This window comes from Arvicola amphibius, chromosome 5 (genome assembly GCF_903992535.2).
Source record: "Arvicola amphibius chromosome 5, mArvAmp1.2, whole genome shotgun sequence".
Classification (NCBI taxonomy): Eukaryota; Metazoa; Chordata; class Mammalia; order Rodentia; family Cricetidae; genus Arvicola; species Arvicola amphibius.
The window spans coordinates 62,568,970-62,587,927 of NC_052051.1; the positions used below are offsets into that span (position 1 = coordinate 62,568,970).

At 41.9% G+C, this 18,958-nt stretch overlaps 1 protein-coding gene across 1 annotated transcript in view; it reads left to right on the forward strand.

The window, feature by feature from the left end:
* Ryr3 (ryanodine receptor 3) overlaps window positions 1-18,958 on the forward strand; it is a 429,760-nt gene that overhangs the window by 105,352 nt on the left and 305,450 nt on the right. The window contains exons 8-11 of the mRNA XM_038331390.2: window positions 8,066-8,140; window positions 11,437-11,515; window positions 17,594-17,706; window positions 18,510-18,609. Coding sequence (XP_038187318.2) covers window positions 8,066-8,140; window positions 11,437-11,515; window positions 17,594-17,706; window positions 18,510-18,609 — 367 coding nt within the window. The remainder of the gene's footprint in view (window positions 1-8,065; window positions 8,141-11,436; window positions 11,516-17,593; window positions 17,707-18,509; window positions 18,610-18,958) is intronic.

The window sequence follows — 18,958 nt, forward strand, 5'->3', positions numbered from 1 at the left end:
CCACATTCCTTTTAACTCAAGGCAAAGTGTATGCTAAGGATTCCTTCAACATCAGCGAACTTCAGATGAGAGTGCCGTAAATACTGGATTCAGGAAACTAGGGCTGCTGGGTGCTATACCTTCTTCCTCTTTTCAGAACTTCATTCAAATTCTGCTTCATGATTTGCTTTATTGACTTCCCGAGAGCCTCTGGAAGATGCCCAGAGGCCTTCTCTCAACTAGATTTGTCTAAAGGGGGAGCACTGCTCAGGCTGAGCTGCCACACATGCGTGTGAAGGACTCCTTAGGGAGGGACCACTTTGGGATTTCATCCTATTGCTTCAGCAGCCAGCATCTCAGGCAGTGCAGACTGCTGGTTCTAGACTGATAGTCAACCATAATGAGTAGAAAATCTTAGTGTCCAATTACAAGTGGATGCCTTATTCTTATGACATGTTTTAATCCCCCACAGTAGAGAGTTGTAGAAGGGAAAGAGTATGTTTCTTCAGCCCAGGAAATACAGGCTTTGGCAGTTACATAGCTGAGCAGTAGGTCTGACCCAAAACAGTGGAGGAGAAGAAAGTTAAGAACTTTATATTTGTATTCCTGGAGTCCACACGGATTTAAGATGGGATTATGATATCTGTAGAATACCTGTTGTATTCAGGTTGTCTCATCTGCTGTATCTGGCTCCTAATCATGGGTCATATTAACCTGCAGTCATGGCCCTCCTGTCCCTGAGATGTGCTGTTTGAATTCCAGTGTGTTTTAGCAAAGTCTTTCTTCCACTTTAACTAAAGAGGAAAAGTTGTCCCTATTGGAAGGCATTCACAGTTTAAGATCTACCTGAAAAGTCTCATCCGTTCCTTTGAAATCCTCAGAGCTGAAGAGGTGTTGCCTATCCCTATTTGTTTATATCTCACAGAAGAGTAGCTTGTTGGGCTAAGCCTTGCGAATTTGGCCCAACATGGTGGTCCTTGAGCCTGCAGCTGTAGGGAAAGACAGATCTGGCTTCTGCTAACTGCACAAGGCAGCCTTGAGAAGCACAGAATTGTGTAGAACCAAGTCCCTAGAATCAAGAGTGAAATCCAAAGAGATGAACCTACAGATTCAGAGGTGCTGATGGGCTAGGGACCCACGCATGGTATGGACACCTCATGACTGAACACTTTTTGAATAGAATCTGGGAGTAAGACTCAGGAAATGATGAAATAAGAGCTCAGGTGTCTTAAATAGAGACGTCCTCTGAGGGTTTCTTGTAACACCAGATTGGAGAATAGCACTTGAGAGCCAGTACCTAAAAGCAAGGAAAGAAGCGGTGGATCCCAGTTGCCTTTCATATAGGCTGAGTCATTTACTGAGGATCCTGGTAAATAGACAGCACCCTTGAGCAACTAAAAGTTTAATGAACAGACAAAGTATATTTATGGAAGTCCATCTCTTTAAAAGCATGCAGCATGTTCTCCCCCATACACACATGTATGCAACTTATTGAGACGATGATGTTGCTTAGTGTTACAGAAAAATTTAGATGCAGTTAAAAGTACAATAGTTCTGCAACCATGCAAGTTGTTATTTCATTGTCTTGTTTATGTGTGTGTTGGTACACATGCATATGTGTGTGTGTGTACATGTGTGACTGTTCATGTGTGGGTTAGTACCTGTGTGCACAGGCGAACATGTATGTGTGTGTTCATGTTCATATGTGGGTGACTATGCATATCTGCAGGTGTACATGTATGTGTGCACATGTGGGTGCCAGTTCATGAGGAAATGAGTACATGTGGATGTAGGTGCACATGTAAACACACACATGCATTTGGAGACCAGAAGAAAACCTTGGTCTTATTCCTCAGATGCTATCCACCATTAATTAATTAATTACCTTATTTATTTACTGACAAGGGCTCTCTCACTGTACCCAAAGGGCACCAGACAGGTTATGCTGGCTGTCTAGCAAAACTCAGAACTCCTCCTGCCTCAGGCTCCCAGCACTGAGATTACAAGCATTCAGTATCACACCCAGCATGTTCTATGTGGGTTTTGGAGATCAATATCAGTTCCTTGTACTCTGAAGGCAAGAATTTGGCTGGCTGAGCCATCCTCAATGTCCTGGGATTTTCTCACCATTTCTGTGCATATACAAGCAGTGGTTATGTACTTTGCATCCTGCATCTTGTCACAATGGTGCACCATAAACATTTTCTCTTTCTACCAACCCTCATGATGTCAGCCTTTAATGGTTGCAGACTAGAGCGTCCTAAATAATCCCTATGGTTTAACAGATAAGACTCCTGTTGCATACTTAGATTCTTGCCAGGTTTCGTTCCATTTTGTTGTGACCATTATAAGGTCCTTGCCAGAGCTATGTGCATATGTTCTTGCTCCTTTTGAATTATTCCCAGAAGTAAAATTATGATAGCAGAGGTTATGGACTTCCTTATGGCTCTTTTTATAGACTGCCTTGCAAAAGGGCTGCACCAGGTGCTGCCTTACACGGGCCCACATCGGCTAAACCACAGTTCACTCAGCATTTTCCCTTCCATTTTTGCACATTTTGTAGATATGAAGTGATATAGCCAAGATCCACATAATTTCAATTTCTTTCATTGCCGAAAGAAATGAAAATGTTTCCATATGTTTTCATTTTATTCTGATAGCTGTCATTTATCCATAGCTTTTGCCTCATTCTTTAGTTGAGGCCCAGTTTTCTGCCACATTACAATGAGACATGAACCCTTTGCCGCTGTGGTCTAAGGTCTTTGTGTGGTCTATTGAGTGTCTCAGGTTCCAGTTTTCTGGTGCTCCTTGGCTTAGATACAGTCATATCTGCCTTCGGTTCCCTTCGAATGCTCATGCCACTTCAGAGCATCAGCAAAGAATGGAGACTATTGTATTGCATGCTAGTGGTTCTGTAATTAAATTTTAAAGTGGAATATTTAACTCTCCTACTCCCCATGATCTGATATTCTTATCCTATCATTGGCCAATGCTGACCGTCTCTCTGACTTGCTAGTCATATACGAGAGATATGACTTAACCCTGCCTCTCTCCTGTACAAGAACTGCCTCCTTTTAGACTATGGTTCACAACGTCAGATCTTTACCTACTGTCTGCAATCTCCATATGCTTCTTTGTGAATCTGCTGCAGAGTGAATTAGACAATTTTGCTTAAAAGCATTTTTAAAAGGCTTCCTTTCAGAATCAAAATTTCTCATTGTTCATATTTCAGCATTAATTTCACTGACAGTCTTGTCAAACTCCAAACTACCCTCTTAGTCTTAATCAAAACCACACAGAATCTACATGTGAAATTTAGGGGAATTAGCAATTAGCAAATTTTCCTTTTCCCATTAGGTGTACCAAAGTATACCTTTCCATTTCATCCAATCTGAAATTTTATCAAATCATTTCTCTTGTTTCTCCCCAAAGGTTCTACTGACCTAAGTAGGCTATAAAAATCTCAGTAATGTATAACAGTCCTGAATTGAGTCTTTCATGGTGAAATAACTGAGCCAGCTGACTCTGCGAGGTTACCCACTTTCTCTGATTCCTGCTCCTTCACTTGGAATACTGAGCTCATTCACTCTCAGTGTCCTATGCCTCAATGGCACCCTGGTTATTTAGCTGTCTTGTATCTAGGGAAATTCATACCTCCCACCCTGAGCAAAAGTCTCTACTGTGTCCTGCAATCTTCTAGAGAGACATTTTCTTCTTTTTATACCCTGAGTAGAACAGAAGTGAGATGTGGGATAAGCAAAGAAGAGAAAATCAAAGCAGTCACATCCAGAAACAGCCACACGCTATAGAGCCTTCTGGAACCATGGCTTTTGAGGCGTGGTGGGTCACATTCGACAGATCTTCTGTGAAAGAATGATAATAGGAAACTTTTCTAATGGGATGTTTTGGGAGGAGAAATTAATCTAATGTATAAATTGATTGTGAGGACATTCGAAGTATATTTTGGGGAGAGAGGAATGCATGTGCAAAAGCCCTGGGGTAGGAACAAGGTTATCTGAAAAGTGCAGAGCAGTCAGTGATTCCAGAGGGGTGTAAGGGAGCCAACTCAGGTAAATGCAGTAAGGTTTGACAACTTGCAGCAGCAGGCAAAATCCAGCCTGTCATTTTTATTTGTACAGTATGCTAGGGTAAAATTGTTGTCTAAACTTTGAACATATTCCTTTAAAAACTATGTGAGGTAGGATTTGGTAACTAAGACAGAGATCACAGAGCCTAACATACTTGCCCTGTGGGCTCTCAGAGAAAAACTTCCAATCCTGATGCAGAGAATTCGAATGAGCAGTGGGAGCATTTGCTTCTAACTGGATAGGAAGCCACTGGAAAGCAAAGATGTGGCTTACATCTTTGGAAAGGGTGGCTCTGGCTGCCATGTTAGCCCACGACTTACCTAGCAGGCACATTTTGCAGGCCATGACTATAGGCCAGATAAGACACAAAGCAGTCACGGGGACTAGGAGCAGTGGGCTGCTAAATGGTTGCTTGGAGAACGTTTTAGAGGTGGTACCAATAGTTGTTTTAGATTTGGTCGAGAGAAAGGAATAAAGAATGACACCACCCCAAAGTTTGGTTTGCTCACTCCCTGTCAACCATGTAGAAGAAACCAAATAAGAGAACGACCCCTTCTGCCCCTCAGGGCTTGGCTCCTCTGTTCATCTACCACTGACTTCCCTTCCTAAGGAACAGTTTTGGCTGTGACACCATCCTGTCATAAACTATTCCCATGTCTTGCTGGCTGTGGGACAGTGAGTCATGAGTCTTGGCCTGCATAGCCTGACTAGTCTGTCTGCACCCCAGTGTATCCACCTGTCCCTGTCCATGGGCACTAACTACTGGATGGCTCTGAGAAGCCAAGTGTGACTTACACTTCCTACTTCCAGGACACAGTCTACCCGTGTTGGTGTCTCTCTCTGACAATCTATATGTCAGCAATCTGTGTCTACCTTTTCAATAGAGCCATTCCTTAGCACATACTCCTACTCTCGTGGTCTACTTAAAATTTTGTGCTTCACTTCTTTAATGTGTATGCTGTTTCTTCATGTAACAAGCTTTTATTTTGTCCAAGTTCCATCTCCCCTGCCAGACTACAGAGAAGGCAGTACTGTAGTGCATGGTTAAATCCCCTTTGTGATGTCCCCACTCTGCACTTGGGACCCGCATGACTTTGAGCGAGTAATTTAATCTAAGTGTCAGTTCACGCGGCTGTAAATTGGGGGTGATTATCATTGCATCACTAGTTAATATCAAGTGAGGTGCTTCCTGTGTACCATTCTGTGCTATGTGCCTGCCATAGGATTGGAGCTAAATAGATCCCAGCTGTATGAGTCCCATGAAAGATGTCTCTGCATCTCTTCCCATTGGTGGCTTGTGCAATCACTGCACACCCATTAGGAAAATGAGATGAAGATCTGTTGTTAACCCAAGTGTATATGGTACTATCATATCAACTGTGACACATACAGCAAGGCACCCTCTTTAGGTACCAAAATCTTCCCATTTTAAATGTGACACTCATTGCAACCTTGAAAGGTCACCATGGGGATGGACTGTGGGTGTGTGAAGCACCTGATGCATACATGGCATTGCTCCATAGCAGAAACCAACATTACAATGGTGATAACCGGCTCCTCTTCCATCCTAGCACCAGAGCCATCCATTCCCCTAATGGCAATTCCCAAACTAGCAGCGTCAGTGTCACCTGACCTTGTTAGAAATGCAGATCCTCGGGCCAGCCTCAGGCCACTGTGGCGTGGGGACCTGGTGATTCTGATATCCTCCGACATCTACAAACTACTGTCTTAAATGAAAGAGGGGCTAGAATGTGAGGCTCCAAGGGTCTGCAGAGCAAATTAGATTCCATTCCACCAGGCATTTAAATCCCTTTCTTTCTCTGGTGGCATTGTAATGAAGGACATGAGGTCCCATCAGTGTTTCTAGAAGTATCAGAGGAGAACAGCCCAAGTCACTCTGTGATACTGTTTAGAGTCAGCAACTCTTGACTTCTGATAATTACAGAACTAGTGGGAACACAGAAGAATTAGAAAAGAGTCAAACTCACGGTTGATAGGGGGACATCTAATTCAGTCACTTATTCACGGTAGGAGTAGGTATATACAACATGAGACATTGGAAACCTCAGTTAAGTTGTAAGGATACAAGCTCATAGGGACTATTCCATTTAGACAGACAAGATGTAAAGTGACTTAGTACATCTAATTTTAATGTAAGGTGTTGACACATTTGTAAATACAGCTGAAGTTAGTGCAAATGGTTCCATGAAATTTGGAAATATTGTGAAGAGCTGTATAATCCTACTTGGTATTAAAATCCGAGAACACTTAAATATCTCTATAGGAGGGGTGAGCACAGCCACATTTATATTTAGTTATCCTCTTTTCAATATTCCACATTTGCCTTTTTTTTTCTCTTTAGACTCGTTGAATGACATGGGGGAAAAAATCTCTGTGAAAGAGCAATTCTGCTACTCCAAACAGAATCGAAATGAAATCACTCATAGCTCATTATCCAGACCTCTGTTTCTCTCCCCACCACCTGCTTCTCGTCCTCTACGTTGCTCGTTGCCATGCCTGGAGGGGACAGGATGGATAGTCTAAAACTGCAGAGAGTGCCTTGGGTAGCCAGTCTGCAACTCTGAAAAGAATAGGATGCATAAAAGATGCTTTTGGACCACAGGCACAGAATGCTAAAATTCCTGTTGCTAGTGGTCCAGGGACGATGGCTCAGGGGTCAAAGCATTTGCTGTGTAAGCATGAGAACCTGAGTTCTGATCCCCAACACACGCATGAAATCCAAGCATTGCAGCATGTCCCTGTAATCTCAGCACCAGGCGGAGGAGGCAGGAGGGTTCCAGGAGCCTTCCGGCTAGCCAGGCAACTGGTCAGGTTTAAAGAGCAACTCTATCTCAAAAAATACATAAAAGGTTAATGAGAAAGACAACCCGTGGCCACTTCTGGCCTTCTCAAGCACAAGCATGGGCAAGTACACACACACACAATCTCATTTGCTTTATCAGACTTTGTAGTCTCCCTTGGGGAAGACACAGCCTGTAAGCAGCAAGTATCTTCTTTTAAAAGAGTGTGTTTAAAAAAATATGTGCTACCTAGGGATATATTAGCATAATGTTGGGATAATTAGGTTAGTACCAAAACAGTATGAGATTGGTACCAAAATCATACAGGATTTGTTTTATTTTAATTGTCAATTAAATTGCTTTATTTTAATTGTCAATTTCAGCTGACTGTGCTTCATACCCACTTGTAGCTGGGATGTCACACTTGATTTTCATAGCATATGTTGTTCATTTCAGCCTAACATTGTATGGATCAGAGTGCCATATAAGAACAGGCACCAGTGGCTGGTTTTCCTTTGGGCCATTTTATCTTTTCTGACCTCCCTCTCTGCTGTTTGGGCAACCACTACCAAATCGTCAAAACGGATGTGCAGAGGGAGGCGGAGAGGACAGTCACATGGGTCTCTCCACTAAGGGGACCATTTCTGCAGAACTAGCTACTCTTTTAAAGTCCTGGGTTTCAGAGCCATCCCTGGTTGGTGAGATCTGTGTGAGAAAGACCATTTGAGTTGCATGGGCAGAAAGCACAGTGCCCAGAAGGGAACATAAGACTGCAAGATCCGCGGTACACATGGATGCTCACACGCCATGGTGCCCTCCTGCACTAGGATGTAGTTACTCCGCTCTTGTGTCTCTCTCATTCCAGTTGCTTCTGAGAAGCTCAATGGAAGGTAAGCAGAGTGTACCTCATTTACATGTTTTCAGTCTGGAACAGCTTTGGGTTCCTGCTCATCCTGGGCAGTGGCCATTTCTGAGGAGAGCAGCAGGACCTTCCGCCCTGTCCCAAGGATGCCGCATGGCTGTGCTCACAAAATCTCCCTTTGCCCATTGGCTGGACACTTGCTTCTTGAATGAATTCTTGAGGAGTTTTGTCATGGTTATTTTTCTTGGAATCTGCATCCCAAATCGTCATGTTGCTTTTCTGCCAAAGAAGCCACAGCTGGTATGTGCTGACAGCTTTCTTCCTCATTCCCACAGGCAGCACAAGGGGGTGGCCACAGGACCCTGCTGTACGGTCACGCAATTCTCCTGAGGCACTCTTTCAGTGGAATGGTAAGCACACAGAGATGTCAGCTTTCACCATTCATAAGAAAGAAAGGAGGAACACTGACAGCAGTTCAGAATATAAATAATTCAGTCCATTGTTGCCTTCCTATCACTCCCCACATATCCCAGGGTTTTATGTTTACTGAATGTGTGTCCCATTGAGTGAGGAAAAGAGCCATTCCCTTTCTTTAAACTTCACAAAGCCTAACCCCACCAAGTATAGTCCACTGATATACTATATAACCAATAAATATTTCTCGAATGCATATAACTGATCAAATGAACTGTGGAGGAACTGATTTATTTAGTATTTGAATAAAACAAATCAAATGGGATTTGTGTGGAATTTCTCTACTTGTACACAGCAAAAGAAATGGAATGTGTCCAGGGCCTTCAGTCCTGGAAGAATTTGAATCCTTCCAGGTATTATGCTAACCAAGTGGCAGGAAGAGGATAATGGATGAGGCAGTCACAGAAAGCTGGCCCAGGCTATACTAATCAGGGATTTGAAACCAAAATGCTAGAGTGGCGATAATTCAGCCGAACTTGGAAAGCAAAAGCTTGGAATAAAAAATAGGCAGAATTTAATAAACATAACTTGAAAAATTCATACACTTCTGATGTTTTGCAAGGAGTTATTGCAAATATTGTGTGAGGTTGATCTAGTATATGAGCTGACTCCAATAGTATTTGCTCTCAGCACCTAAGTATATAATTCGTGCATGCTCTTGGTGTAAGAAAGACAGCTCTTCATTTTCTAACCCTAAGAAAACTGATACACTAACTGTGCAAACAGGAGGACCTAAGTTCAGACCTCCAGCACCCGTCGGGAAGGTTGGCATGGCCGCATGCAGTCCTAACAGCGGGAGGAAGGGACAGGGGAATTGCTGTTTATTCTCACACATTCACAGGTTCTCCACACAAACTTCTCAAAGGTTGGGCTTCCAAACTGTAGCATGCTCAGCAGCTACTTCTTAAATAATTGATTTGCTGCAGCATATTTTGTCTGAGCACTGGTAAGGAGCTGCTGACCTTTCAGACCGAACCCTTGTCTGATTTGGTACTTCATGGCAAAAGACTGCACAAAGCTGGCCAGCTGTATTTGAGTACTGGGGTAGTTTTGAATGGGGAGACCCTTTGCCTGGCAATCTCTGGAAATGAGAGGTGACCATCTTTTAGAATATGTTGCTTATTCAGAAAGCAAATGAACCAGAAAATATGCTTTTTATCCTGCCCAGATAGAATAAGTAAATCTTGAGACAGTATTACCCCCCCACACACACACATGACTTGTAAAACTCAGACTAGCACCTGGTAAAGATGCAAAGGTTTGAACTATTTAAATCTAAATTCACTCCTCTTTTAGAAAAAGAAAGAAAAAAAATAAAACCTCACTCCCAATTAACATAAACCCTACACTGGCTTTCTTTTAAGTAGCTTTGGTATAAAGCCTATGAAATAAGCCTTTATAATGCACCGATTTTCCACCTGCTTGCAGAGAGCTGGGGGTGGGCCTGTGCTGCTTTCTCTCCTGCTCTGCTTCCAGCCTATACCACTGGGCATCAGCAAGAAGGCAAGGAAACAGCCTTCAGTTTATTTCCTCTATTTGAACTGCTTTAAAGATCAGTTTAAAAGTTTCACCTGCATATATGTTGTCATAATCCACAAAAAAAAATGGATAAATATTATTTTGAGAGGTTTAAAATATCAGGAGATTCTTTTAAAAGAAACTCCTAACAGTTGACAAGGCAACATGGAGAGGGGAAATCCCACACAGCCCCATCCCCCAGATCAGTGAGCGAGGGTCAAATGGCCCTTTCAAGGGGTCACCTAAGACTGTTGAAAAACACAGGTATTTACATGATGATTCATAACAGTAGCAAAATTATAATTATTAAGTAGCAACAAAAATAATTTTATGGTTGGGGGGGGGTCACAACAACTGAGGAACTGTATCAAAGGGTCACAGCCCTAGGAAGGTTGAGAACTACTACCCTAGGTGAAGAGCTATAGGAGGCCAATGGCTGCTGAGAGATGGAAAAACACTCTGCTCAAGGGACAATACCCACATAGACTATCCAACCTCAAGTGTTCAACTCTGGACACATGGACTCAGTAGATTATATATATATATATATATATATATATATATATATATACATATATATATATATGTGTGTGTGTGTGTGTGTGTATAAATGGGATGTGTGTGTGCATACATATGTATATATGTATAACAGTAGAAGATTTCATGAATTTGGGGGACCACATGGGAGGAGTTGGAAGGGGATGGGGCAGGAGAGAGGTAGAAGCAGTGCTTATATATGAGGTTCTCAAAGCATGTTAAACTAAAATAAATGGGGAATTATCTGATTTCCCAGCTTCCTCCACCCACCTTACTTATCCAAGCACAATTTTTATTATTATCCCAATATAATGCATTCTAATCATATGTTACACATTTAAGTTTTGTGTATATGTCAACTGTACAAATGTGCTATTTTATGTGACTTCTTAGCTCAACATCTTATAAAAATAAAATTGTATGCTCTATGTACATCCTTTATCAGTACTCTTAGTGGTACAGTACTCCAGAAAACAGAAGAACCAAAGCTGATCTAGCCTCTTCTCTACTGCTGGCCTTTGATGTTCCATTTGTATTGTTCTTAAGTTCAAGTCAAAAGGTCAAGTCGGGTCTGCCTGCCTCTGGGGAAGTTGGGAAGGGCCAAGGTTGAGTTTTAAGCCTCTTCCTGAGCTGAGTATATGAAACGCAGCTCTAACTGATGGATTTGGAGAAACCAGATGTTAAAACATTAGAAAACTTGCTTCAGGGTGGTGAAGTAGAAGAGGCAGTTCTTCAGGCTGAAAATGAACTGAGTCTGTCAAGGAAGATGCTGCATTGGAAGCCATGGGTGGTGGAAGAGCCTCCCGCCAAGCACTGGAAGGGGCCAATATGATCACAGTGTTCGATGGTTGATGTGAATTAAATGTTCTGTTAAACTAAAAATATGGGAAAAAAGCTTCTCAGAATACCTTTGAACTAAAGCATATTGAATATTTCAATTCCATTCTAGATAGAGTCCTAGACATTACTAGATCATCAGATAAGAATGTCTTTGAGATTTTACATTTAACACAAAAATATTTTCCAAAAGCATGACGTCACTTAACTTTTCAATGAGGAAGAAGGCTGAGCCTGTTTTAAAGTCACTGATTTCCTGCATTTAATAGGAAGCTGACCAGTGGTGGTACCAGGACTTGGTAGAAGGGTCTGACTCCTAGTATCTGCTCTTATTCCACAGTATCTAACATGCTTGACCACGTCAAGATCCCAGACAGATAAACTTGCCTTTGATGTAGGTCTGCGGGAACATGCCACAGGTAAGCTGTCATTCCCCGCTTCAGCCAGCGGGATCTTGTGCTGAGGACTTTTGAGAAAGAAGCTGGATATGTTGTTCATTTGGAATTCCACATCAACAATGTCCAAAATGATAAAACTGAGAAAAAAAATATTTTTGAAGATGATTCAAGGGAGGACGTGTGAAGCTTATGAAAATATGAAGTCTAGCCGGGCAGTGGTGGCGCACGCCTTTAATCCCAGCACTCGGGAGGCAGAGGCAGACGGATCTCTGTGAGTTCGAGGCCAGCCTGGTCTACAAGAGCAAAAAAAAAAAAAAAAAAAAAAAAAAGAAAGAAAGAAAGAAAGAAAATATGGAGTCTAAGGCAGGGAGGGTATGAGACCTAAAGCCCGAGTGCTGGAAACTGTTTTAAGGGTTTACTGCTATAAATGGACAGTTTAGTTCTTGAGAACTATAGGTACTGAGAAACTGCCAAGAAAACAAATGAAAGTGACTTCATTAGGGCTTAGTAGTAAAATATGACGTCTAGATTAGAGATGAGGGCCCTTTGTATTCTTCAAACAAGTCACTCCCAAGTCACTTTCCCTAATGTCAGTCAGTGATGCCCACCAGCCTCAGTTTTGGCATTCCAGTGTACGTTCCATATATTTATTGTATATTTTTCTATAAATTTACCTAAGCTTTATCTGTAGTGTTTTGAGCAAAAACTTATCTCTGAAAGTAGAGAAATGTTTTTGCCATAATTATATGATAACAACAAAATAATTGTCAAATAATTGAGAAAATAATGATAAATGTCAGTATATTAGAACAAAACTTAAAACTTTTGTGATAGAATTAGTTCAAAGAGAGTTTTTTGCCTTAAATTTCACACTAAATAAGGGAATGTCATTTGTCTTCTACAAAGCATCAAATACATTAGAAACCACCTCATTGTGTGTGCGTGTATGAATGTATGTTAACAAAGTGATTTATAGGGCTGGAGAGATGGCTCAGTGGTTAAGAGCACTACCTGCCCTTCCGAAGGTCCTGAGTTCAGTTCCCAGCAATCACATGGTGGCTCACAGCCATCTGTAATGAGATCTGGTGCCCTCTTCTGGCCTGCAGGCATAAATGCAGACAGAATACTGAGAATACTATATACATAATATATATATATATATATATATATATATATATATATATATATGATCAGCCAAACATAGTGCATGTGTCTGAACCTGGTCTGTGGAGGCTGACAAAGGAGAATCTTAAGTTCAAGGTCAGCCTGGGCTACTTAGTATGTTTAAGGCCAGTCTAAGCTCTATAGAAAATGCCTGTAGAAGTCATCACTAAGAAAGGTGGTAGCCAGGATGATGCCAGCTCTCTCTAGAATCTAGAAATAAAGGGAGGAGGCCAGGAAAATTATCAAATATGTATGAAGTTACAATGTCAAGAAAATATCAGTTTCCTGGGGGCTATTCTGAAGACCAACAGAGAGGAGGATATAGGTTGAGATGAGACATACAACAGACACCTCAGTGAAGGAAAATGCTTTGTAATATCTGCAGTTAACCAGCAGAGGAACAGCTGGCCAGGGATGTAGTATGTTCTCTGTGGCTGAAAACGTGTGGACATGCCCATCTGTCAAGGGCACGGCATATAGAATTTCTGCTCCAGGGAGAGGTTGGGCTATTCTTACCAATTAGAACGTGTGGTCAAAAGCAACAGAAACTGATTCTGGTGCATTTAAGCAGAGAAAGGATTTGTTGGAGGGATACTGAGTAGAACATGGACTAAAATTAGAACTTCAAAATTAACCAGGCTGATGAAAGAGAGACCAGGGAAGTAAAATCACTTAGGGAACAACAGAAATTCTGTTTGAAATCTAGTCTTTAACAGGATGGCATTTCCACCTAACGGGAAGGGAGAGCCAATGCTGCGTCTCCAAAGACAGACAAACGTCTGTGCCATTGTTCTGAAATGAGGTTAGTGTATCAGCTGAGGGTTCAGATGACCTGAGTTTGTGATGATTAGGAAACAAAGTAGGATCCTATCCACGTGCACCTGCTGTCTCTGCGGCCTGCACCACCCTGTGCTCTCTCTTTGTACACTGGAAAGGCAGGGCCTGAACTCTGACTGTTGTGACGCTTTTCCCCCTACAGTAAGATCATGTGTGAATCAGATTTGAGGTTTCTTTGTTCTTAGCTTGTGTTTTTCTTCAAGTATAACTTTCTCTAAAATGTTGTCAACCATTGCTAAAACTTACAAATCGAGTAGAATGTCACTCTACGAATGGAAGCTGACCTCGCTAGACCAGCCAGATGGCAATCTTCTAGCATGTAACTGGGGAGTCATGTGGTCCTTCTGTTTATAGCAGTGAGACGATGCTGTGTTTGCTGAGAACTAGAAAGGAATGGAAAAGTCACACTTCCTAGTAAGAAGTTCAGGAAATTACCTAATTTACTATTAGAGCCGCTGATGGAAAAGAGGACAATAGACTGTTGCTCATTTCACAAGTTGTTTTCTGAGTCCCTGAGATCAGAACCAGTAGGACCTTTGGTGACAGCAGACCTAATAGATACTTGAGCTGGGCCAGGTTCACACTGGCTGTTCAGAAACTGACTTGTGTGCAGACATGCAGGAAAAGGGAGTCAGGCTGCATTCAAAGTTGGGGCCTGGACTAATTTGCTTTTTTTGCACCCTTGACCTACTCCGCTCACATTCTCCTTGAGTCAGGAGAAGTCACTGGGTCCCCCAGTGACATTCAGGGCTTTATGGGATGAGACCTGTCACGAAGGCAGACATATAGAATCCACTGGGATAGAATCCTGGTTCCTTACCAGGCAATTCTGTCAATGCTCTTTAGCACAAACACCTTAGCTGGATTGGATGTCGAGGAGAAAGTGGGAGGAAATAGTAGGGGGCATTTCAAAAAGTCTGGATTTCCTTAAATTCCTAGACTTAGCAGACTAGATAATCAGAACAACTGACTTGACTGCTCAGTTCCTCACGTGTTTGAAGTTTTGTTGAGTCTACTCCTTTGACATAGGCTTAGAATGTAGACCTATGAGGCCATGCAAGTGCTGCCATGCATTTTGGAGCCAGTAATAGACACAGCCTAGGAGTTCAGGGACCAGTTCCAAGGACACGAGAAGTGGCAGGGAAGGGCCTTCTCACTTTTACGTGTCTGCCCATGATGCTTTTCATGACGGGTGCCCTCTCACGGCCCACAGAGTTTATACTGGAGAGCGTTTTTCACTTCAAACGTGGAGTTCATATCCTTTTGTAATGCATTTTTTAAAGGTAGTGAAATACCTACATATAATTTTAATAGACAAATGGCACTTTGATATTTATTAAAAAGATCTGCTCCCGGATCTAAATTCCTGCCTCAGGCACCTGTGTTCAGCTCTTCTATCATTGCTTGCTGCTGTTTATGAAAAATACATGTATTCTGCCACTTCATTGTTCTTTCCAGATTAGGTTTTATCTATTCATGTCCTGAGAAAGCTTAATTCTCGTTCTACTTTTCACTGTCTTTCTTCCTTACATTCTCAATATGTTCATATTTATTTTTATATAAAAACAAAACCAACAACTTCCATTGGTATAACTACTATCACATATTTGTAAATAACCCACAGGTTTGTTTTCTCTGGTTTTGTTTTCCATGACTGAATCATGGGTTCACTTCCAAGCCTTCCCATTGATCCAAAAATGTCCCTAAATTATAAGGATCAGCCACATTAGCTCTTCATCTTCTTAGAAATATCCGCTATCACTCAAGGACTTCATTTTGTCTCTTCTACCTCTGCTTCCTCTTGACTACAGCATGGGTTACTATTTTATTTTAACTAACACACTATACAGTAGCTTTCGTAGAAAAGATGTATGCAGGTACCAAGTTATCTGAAGGTTTGTTCATCCTAGCTTCATAAGTAATTCATAGTTTAGTTTAATTAAAAGTTTTTCTTTCTTGGTGACCTACAGGCTTTTGAGACAAACTGGCTACTGAGACAAGTGTGTTCTGATTCCTGATGGTTTGTGTGTGACTGGTTTTTCTTTTCTGAAAACTCTTCTTTTTCTCTCTCTTTAACATCCGAAATTCCACAGTGTGACTTGGACTCTTTCTGTTGTGCAGTCTCAAGAGGGTGCAGTGTAGGGTGGATGCTTAACTGTGCAAGGTACCCTGGGGACTTTCCTGTTTGCAGATGTTTACTGTCCAGCGCTGGGAAAGCTTTAGGGGTATTATTTCTTTGTGAATACTCTTTATTCTTTATTCTTGCTCTGGGACTCCTCTAGATTGTTTTCTAGAATTTTATTTTAATCAGCATATAATTACATCCTTTTCCTCTCTCAACCCCCTCACGTGCCTTCTCCTTCCACCCCCTTCTTCTCCTTTTCCTCTCACTTCCTCTCAAATTCTAATTCTTCCTTTGTTTTGTTTTTAAGACAAGATCTCACTGTGTCTCCCTGGAACTCTAGACCAGGCTGGCCTCAAATTCAGCAATCTGCTGGCCTCTGCCTCTGCCTTTTGAGTGCTGGGATCGAAGGTATGCACCACCATGTTTAATTCTAATTTTTTTCTCCTTTCTAAACTATTTTGCTGTTTTCTTCTTGGAAGATTTTCCAACTGTAATTATTTTGTTTTTCTTCAGAATTAGAGTCATTTTCTTCCTCTCTTAAGGGAATCCTTATGATACTTTCTGAGTATGACATTTTCTTTCCTCTTTAGGATTGCTACTTACAAAATTATTTAAAGTTTTTGTTCTCTGCAATCTTAGTTTTTCTAGTTCTTGCTCCACCATTTGTGTTGGTTTGTTTCCTGATATCAGTGTCAGAGACATTCCTCAAATTCCAAGTGACCTTTCATCTTTGCCCATATTTAAGTCAAGGTCACAAAAGTTGATTGGAAGCTGTGTTGTCGTCGCTTGGCATCTGTCAGTCCTCACTCTGGGGTTACCTTTCAGAGCCCTGAGCGCTGAAGAGAGTATCTCCAAACCTGGTAGCTTTTACCTTTGGAACACTGGCTTCCCTAAAAAGCAATCCTCAAATCCGAGGACCGAGAACCGATAAAAATTATTCAGCTTTGCAGCTGGTATTCTAGAAGCTGAGGGGCAGAAGCAAAGGGAGAGAAGTTGGGGTGTTTCTGGTCACACATAAACTGTAGTTATCTGCGCTCAGCAGGACTCCACTGGCTTATTGGGCAGTATCTTACAGAATTTCCAAGGCCAGACCCTTGGTGCTTTGCAACTCCTTGAATTCTGTTGTCGCCTGAGGGAGGAAGAGGCATCTGCTTGTGTGGGATGGGCAAGGCATCTGGGGCTTAAATGTCCTTAAAGCCTTTTAGCCATTCTTCCTGTTTACAACCTGTCTTCATCTCCAGCCCAATCAGTTTTCCTGCTGGAATCTATTCATAGCAGGGTGTCCTTTTAAGTCAGTGGCTTCTTCTCCATTACATTAATTAAAATTGTGATCCCCACCCCCACCCCTCACCCCGTAACAGTGTGTCTTCCTTGGTACATATATTTTCACATGTGTTAGGCTGCTCTTATAGGTTTGAACCTAAAGAATCAAACAAAAACTCCCTTTACTATTGTTTTAGCACATCTCATAGAAGGTGAGGAAGAAAGATGAAATTGCTAAAATGCTCAATTTGTCAATGAAATAGGGTCCTCAAGGTTCCCTTTCTGTGGGGACAAGTGTTCAGAGCCTATCATATAGCCCAGGCTAGCCTCATTAAACCAAGGACAAACTTGAACTTCTGATCTTCCTATTTCCTCGTATACCACCAAAACATACTTTGAAGTTTGTTCCTAAAGAGAGATGTGAAGGGGAGTGTGAAAAAATCATGTCCTATATCTGTTAAAATATTCAGACTTCTGCAGCTACTGACCTCCAATAACCTGTCCCAAATTGTGTCTTTCTGTCTTTATTGGAAATGAAAAAATACAGTTTAAAGCACACATTAGACAACAGGGCTGGTTGTAGGTAAATAGAAATTGAAGCAAAGAGACTTGGGGAGAAGGGAAAGGTGTGTCATCAGGAAGGAAAATGGGACAAAATAGTATCACTGCTTTCCGGGACACAGAGGCTAACTCACAAAACCTTCATGTAGGAGAAGCCTGCTGGTGGACCATACATCCCGCTTCCAAACAGAGGTCTGAAGGAGAGAAGGTGCGAATCGGAGATGACCTTATCCTTGTCAGTGTGTCCTCTGAAAGATACCTTGTAAGTACCTCTTAACAGGAGCATCTTTGGTTTTCAGAAGGGAAATGGGGCCACAGCAGGCTGGGTAGAATAAGATTCTCTCCCCTCTGAGGCAATCGTACTGCCTAAAATTTAACTGTTAGCTTTCCTTCTAGAGTGTTGTGTTGTATTGAGCAAATGCTGCTAAGATGAATTAGTCAGATTACTATGAATTTAGCACATTGTTTGGCTCTTGCCAAGTGGAATACAAGACAGAAAAAAAAAGAATACAGGAAAATAAGCTTTTGATGGAGAAAGAAAAAATGTAAAATATTAGTGCAGGCGGTATTGCAGAGGCTGACAGATGCTTATGGGGTCTTGAATCTGAGTACAGGTATCAGGCAAGCTCTGCTCAGGGTGGGGACGCCTGAAGATAGAGAAATGCCAAAGAGAAGGGTTAAATTTCTCAGCAGTTTCTTATTGGGCCAATCCTGCCAACTGATTTCTCCTTGCTTTCTCCAAAGTTGAAACAATTTTTCCCCATGTGTGGGTTTTCTTATCCTACAAAAAATAGACATTTTATCAGTGGGTAGAATCAGGGGTGCAGCTGAGGTGACAAGGTTAACGCTTGCCTGCCACCTCTGTGGCTACGGATTTATTCTTCCTGGACTACAGTGCCCACTATGAAGCTGCTTCAAGATTGAAAAGCAAGCTCCCACACAGGCCGTGTAGAAAGAACCGCAGAACACTGTCGCTGTCTAACTTCATCCTTGAGATTGTGGTTGGTAGCTCTACCAGGACTGGCTAGCAATTTAAAGGGCATTTCCCTTCTTCTCCCACTGCAGCATCTCTCGATATCAAATGGTAGCATACAGGTGGATGCCTCCTTTATGCAAACACTCTGGAATGTGCATCCTACGTGTTCGGGAAGTAGCATTGAAGAAGGTAAGCCACTGTAATGCCATCAGCCCAGAGCCTGACATTCCATCTGGGCTGTGGATGTCAACATTTTCTGCTGTTTCATCCACACATGTCATTTCTCCTGCTTTCTTTCTCTGATGTCAGTATAGATTGTTTTCTCTTCTGACTCCCCATGAACATTGTTAACCTTGCTTTTAATCCATCGGCGCCCATAGTTGATTACTACAAGGAAGCAGGACTTGGATGGATACTCTCTCACCAGGTTTTCCTTTTATTCATGCTTGGTATTGGTAAGAAAACAGGCCCAGGAACTTTCATCTTAGAACATTTGCCAGAAAGGTAACATGTCTTACTACTCACCACCCCCCGCCAT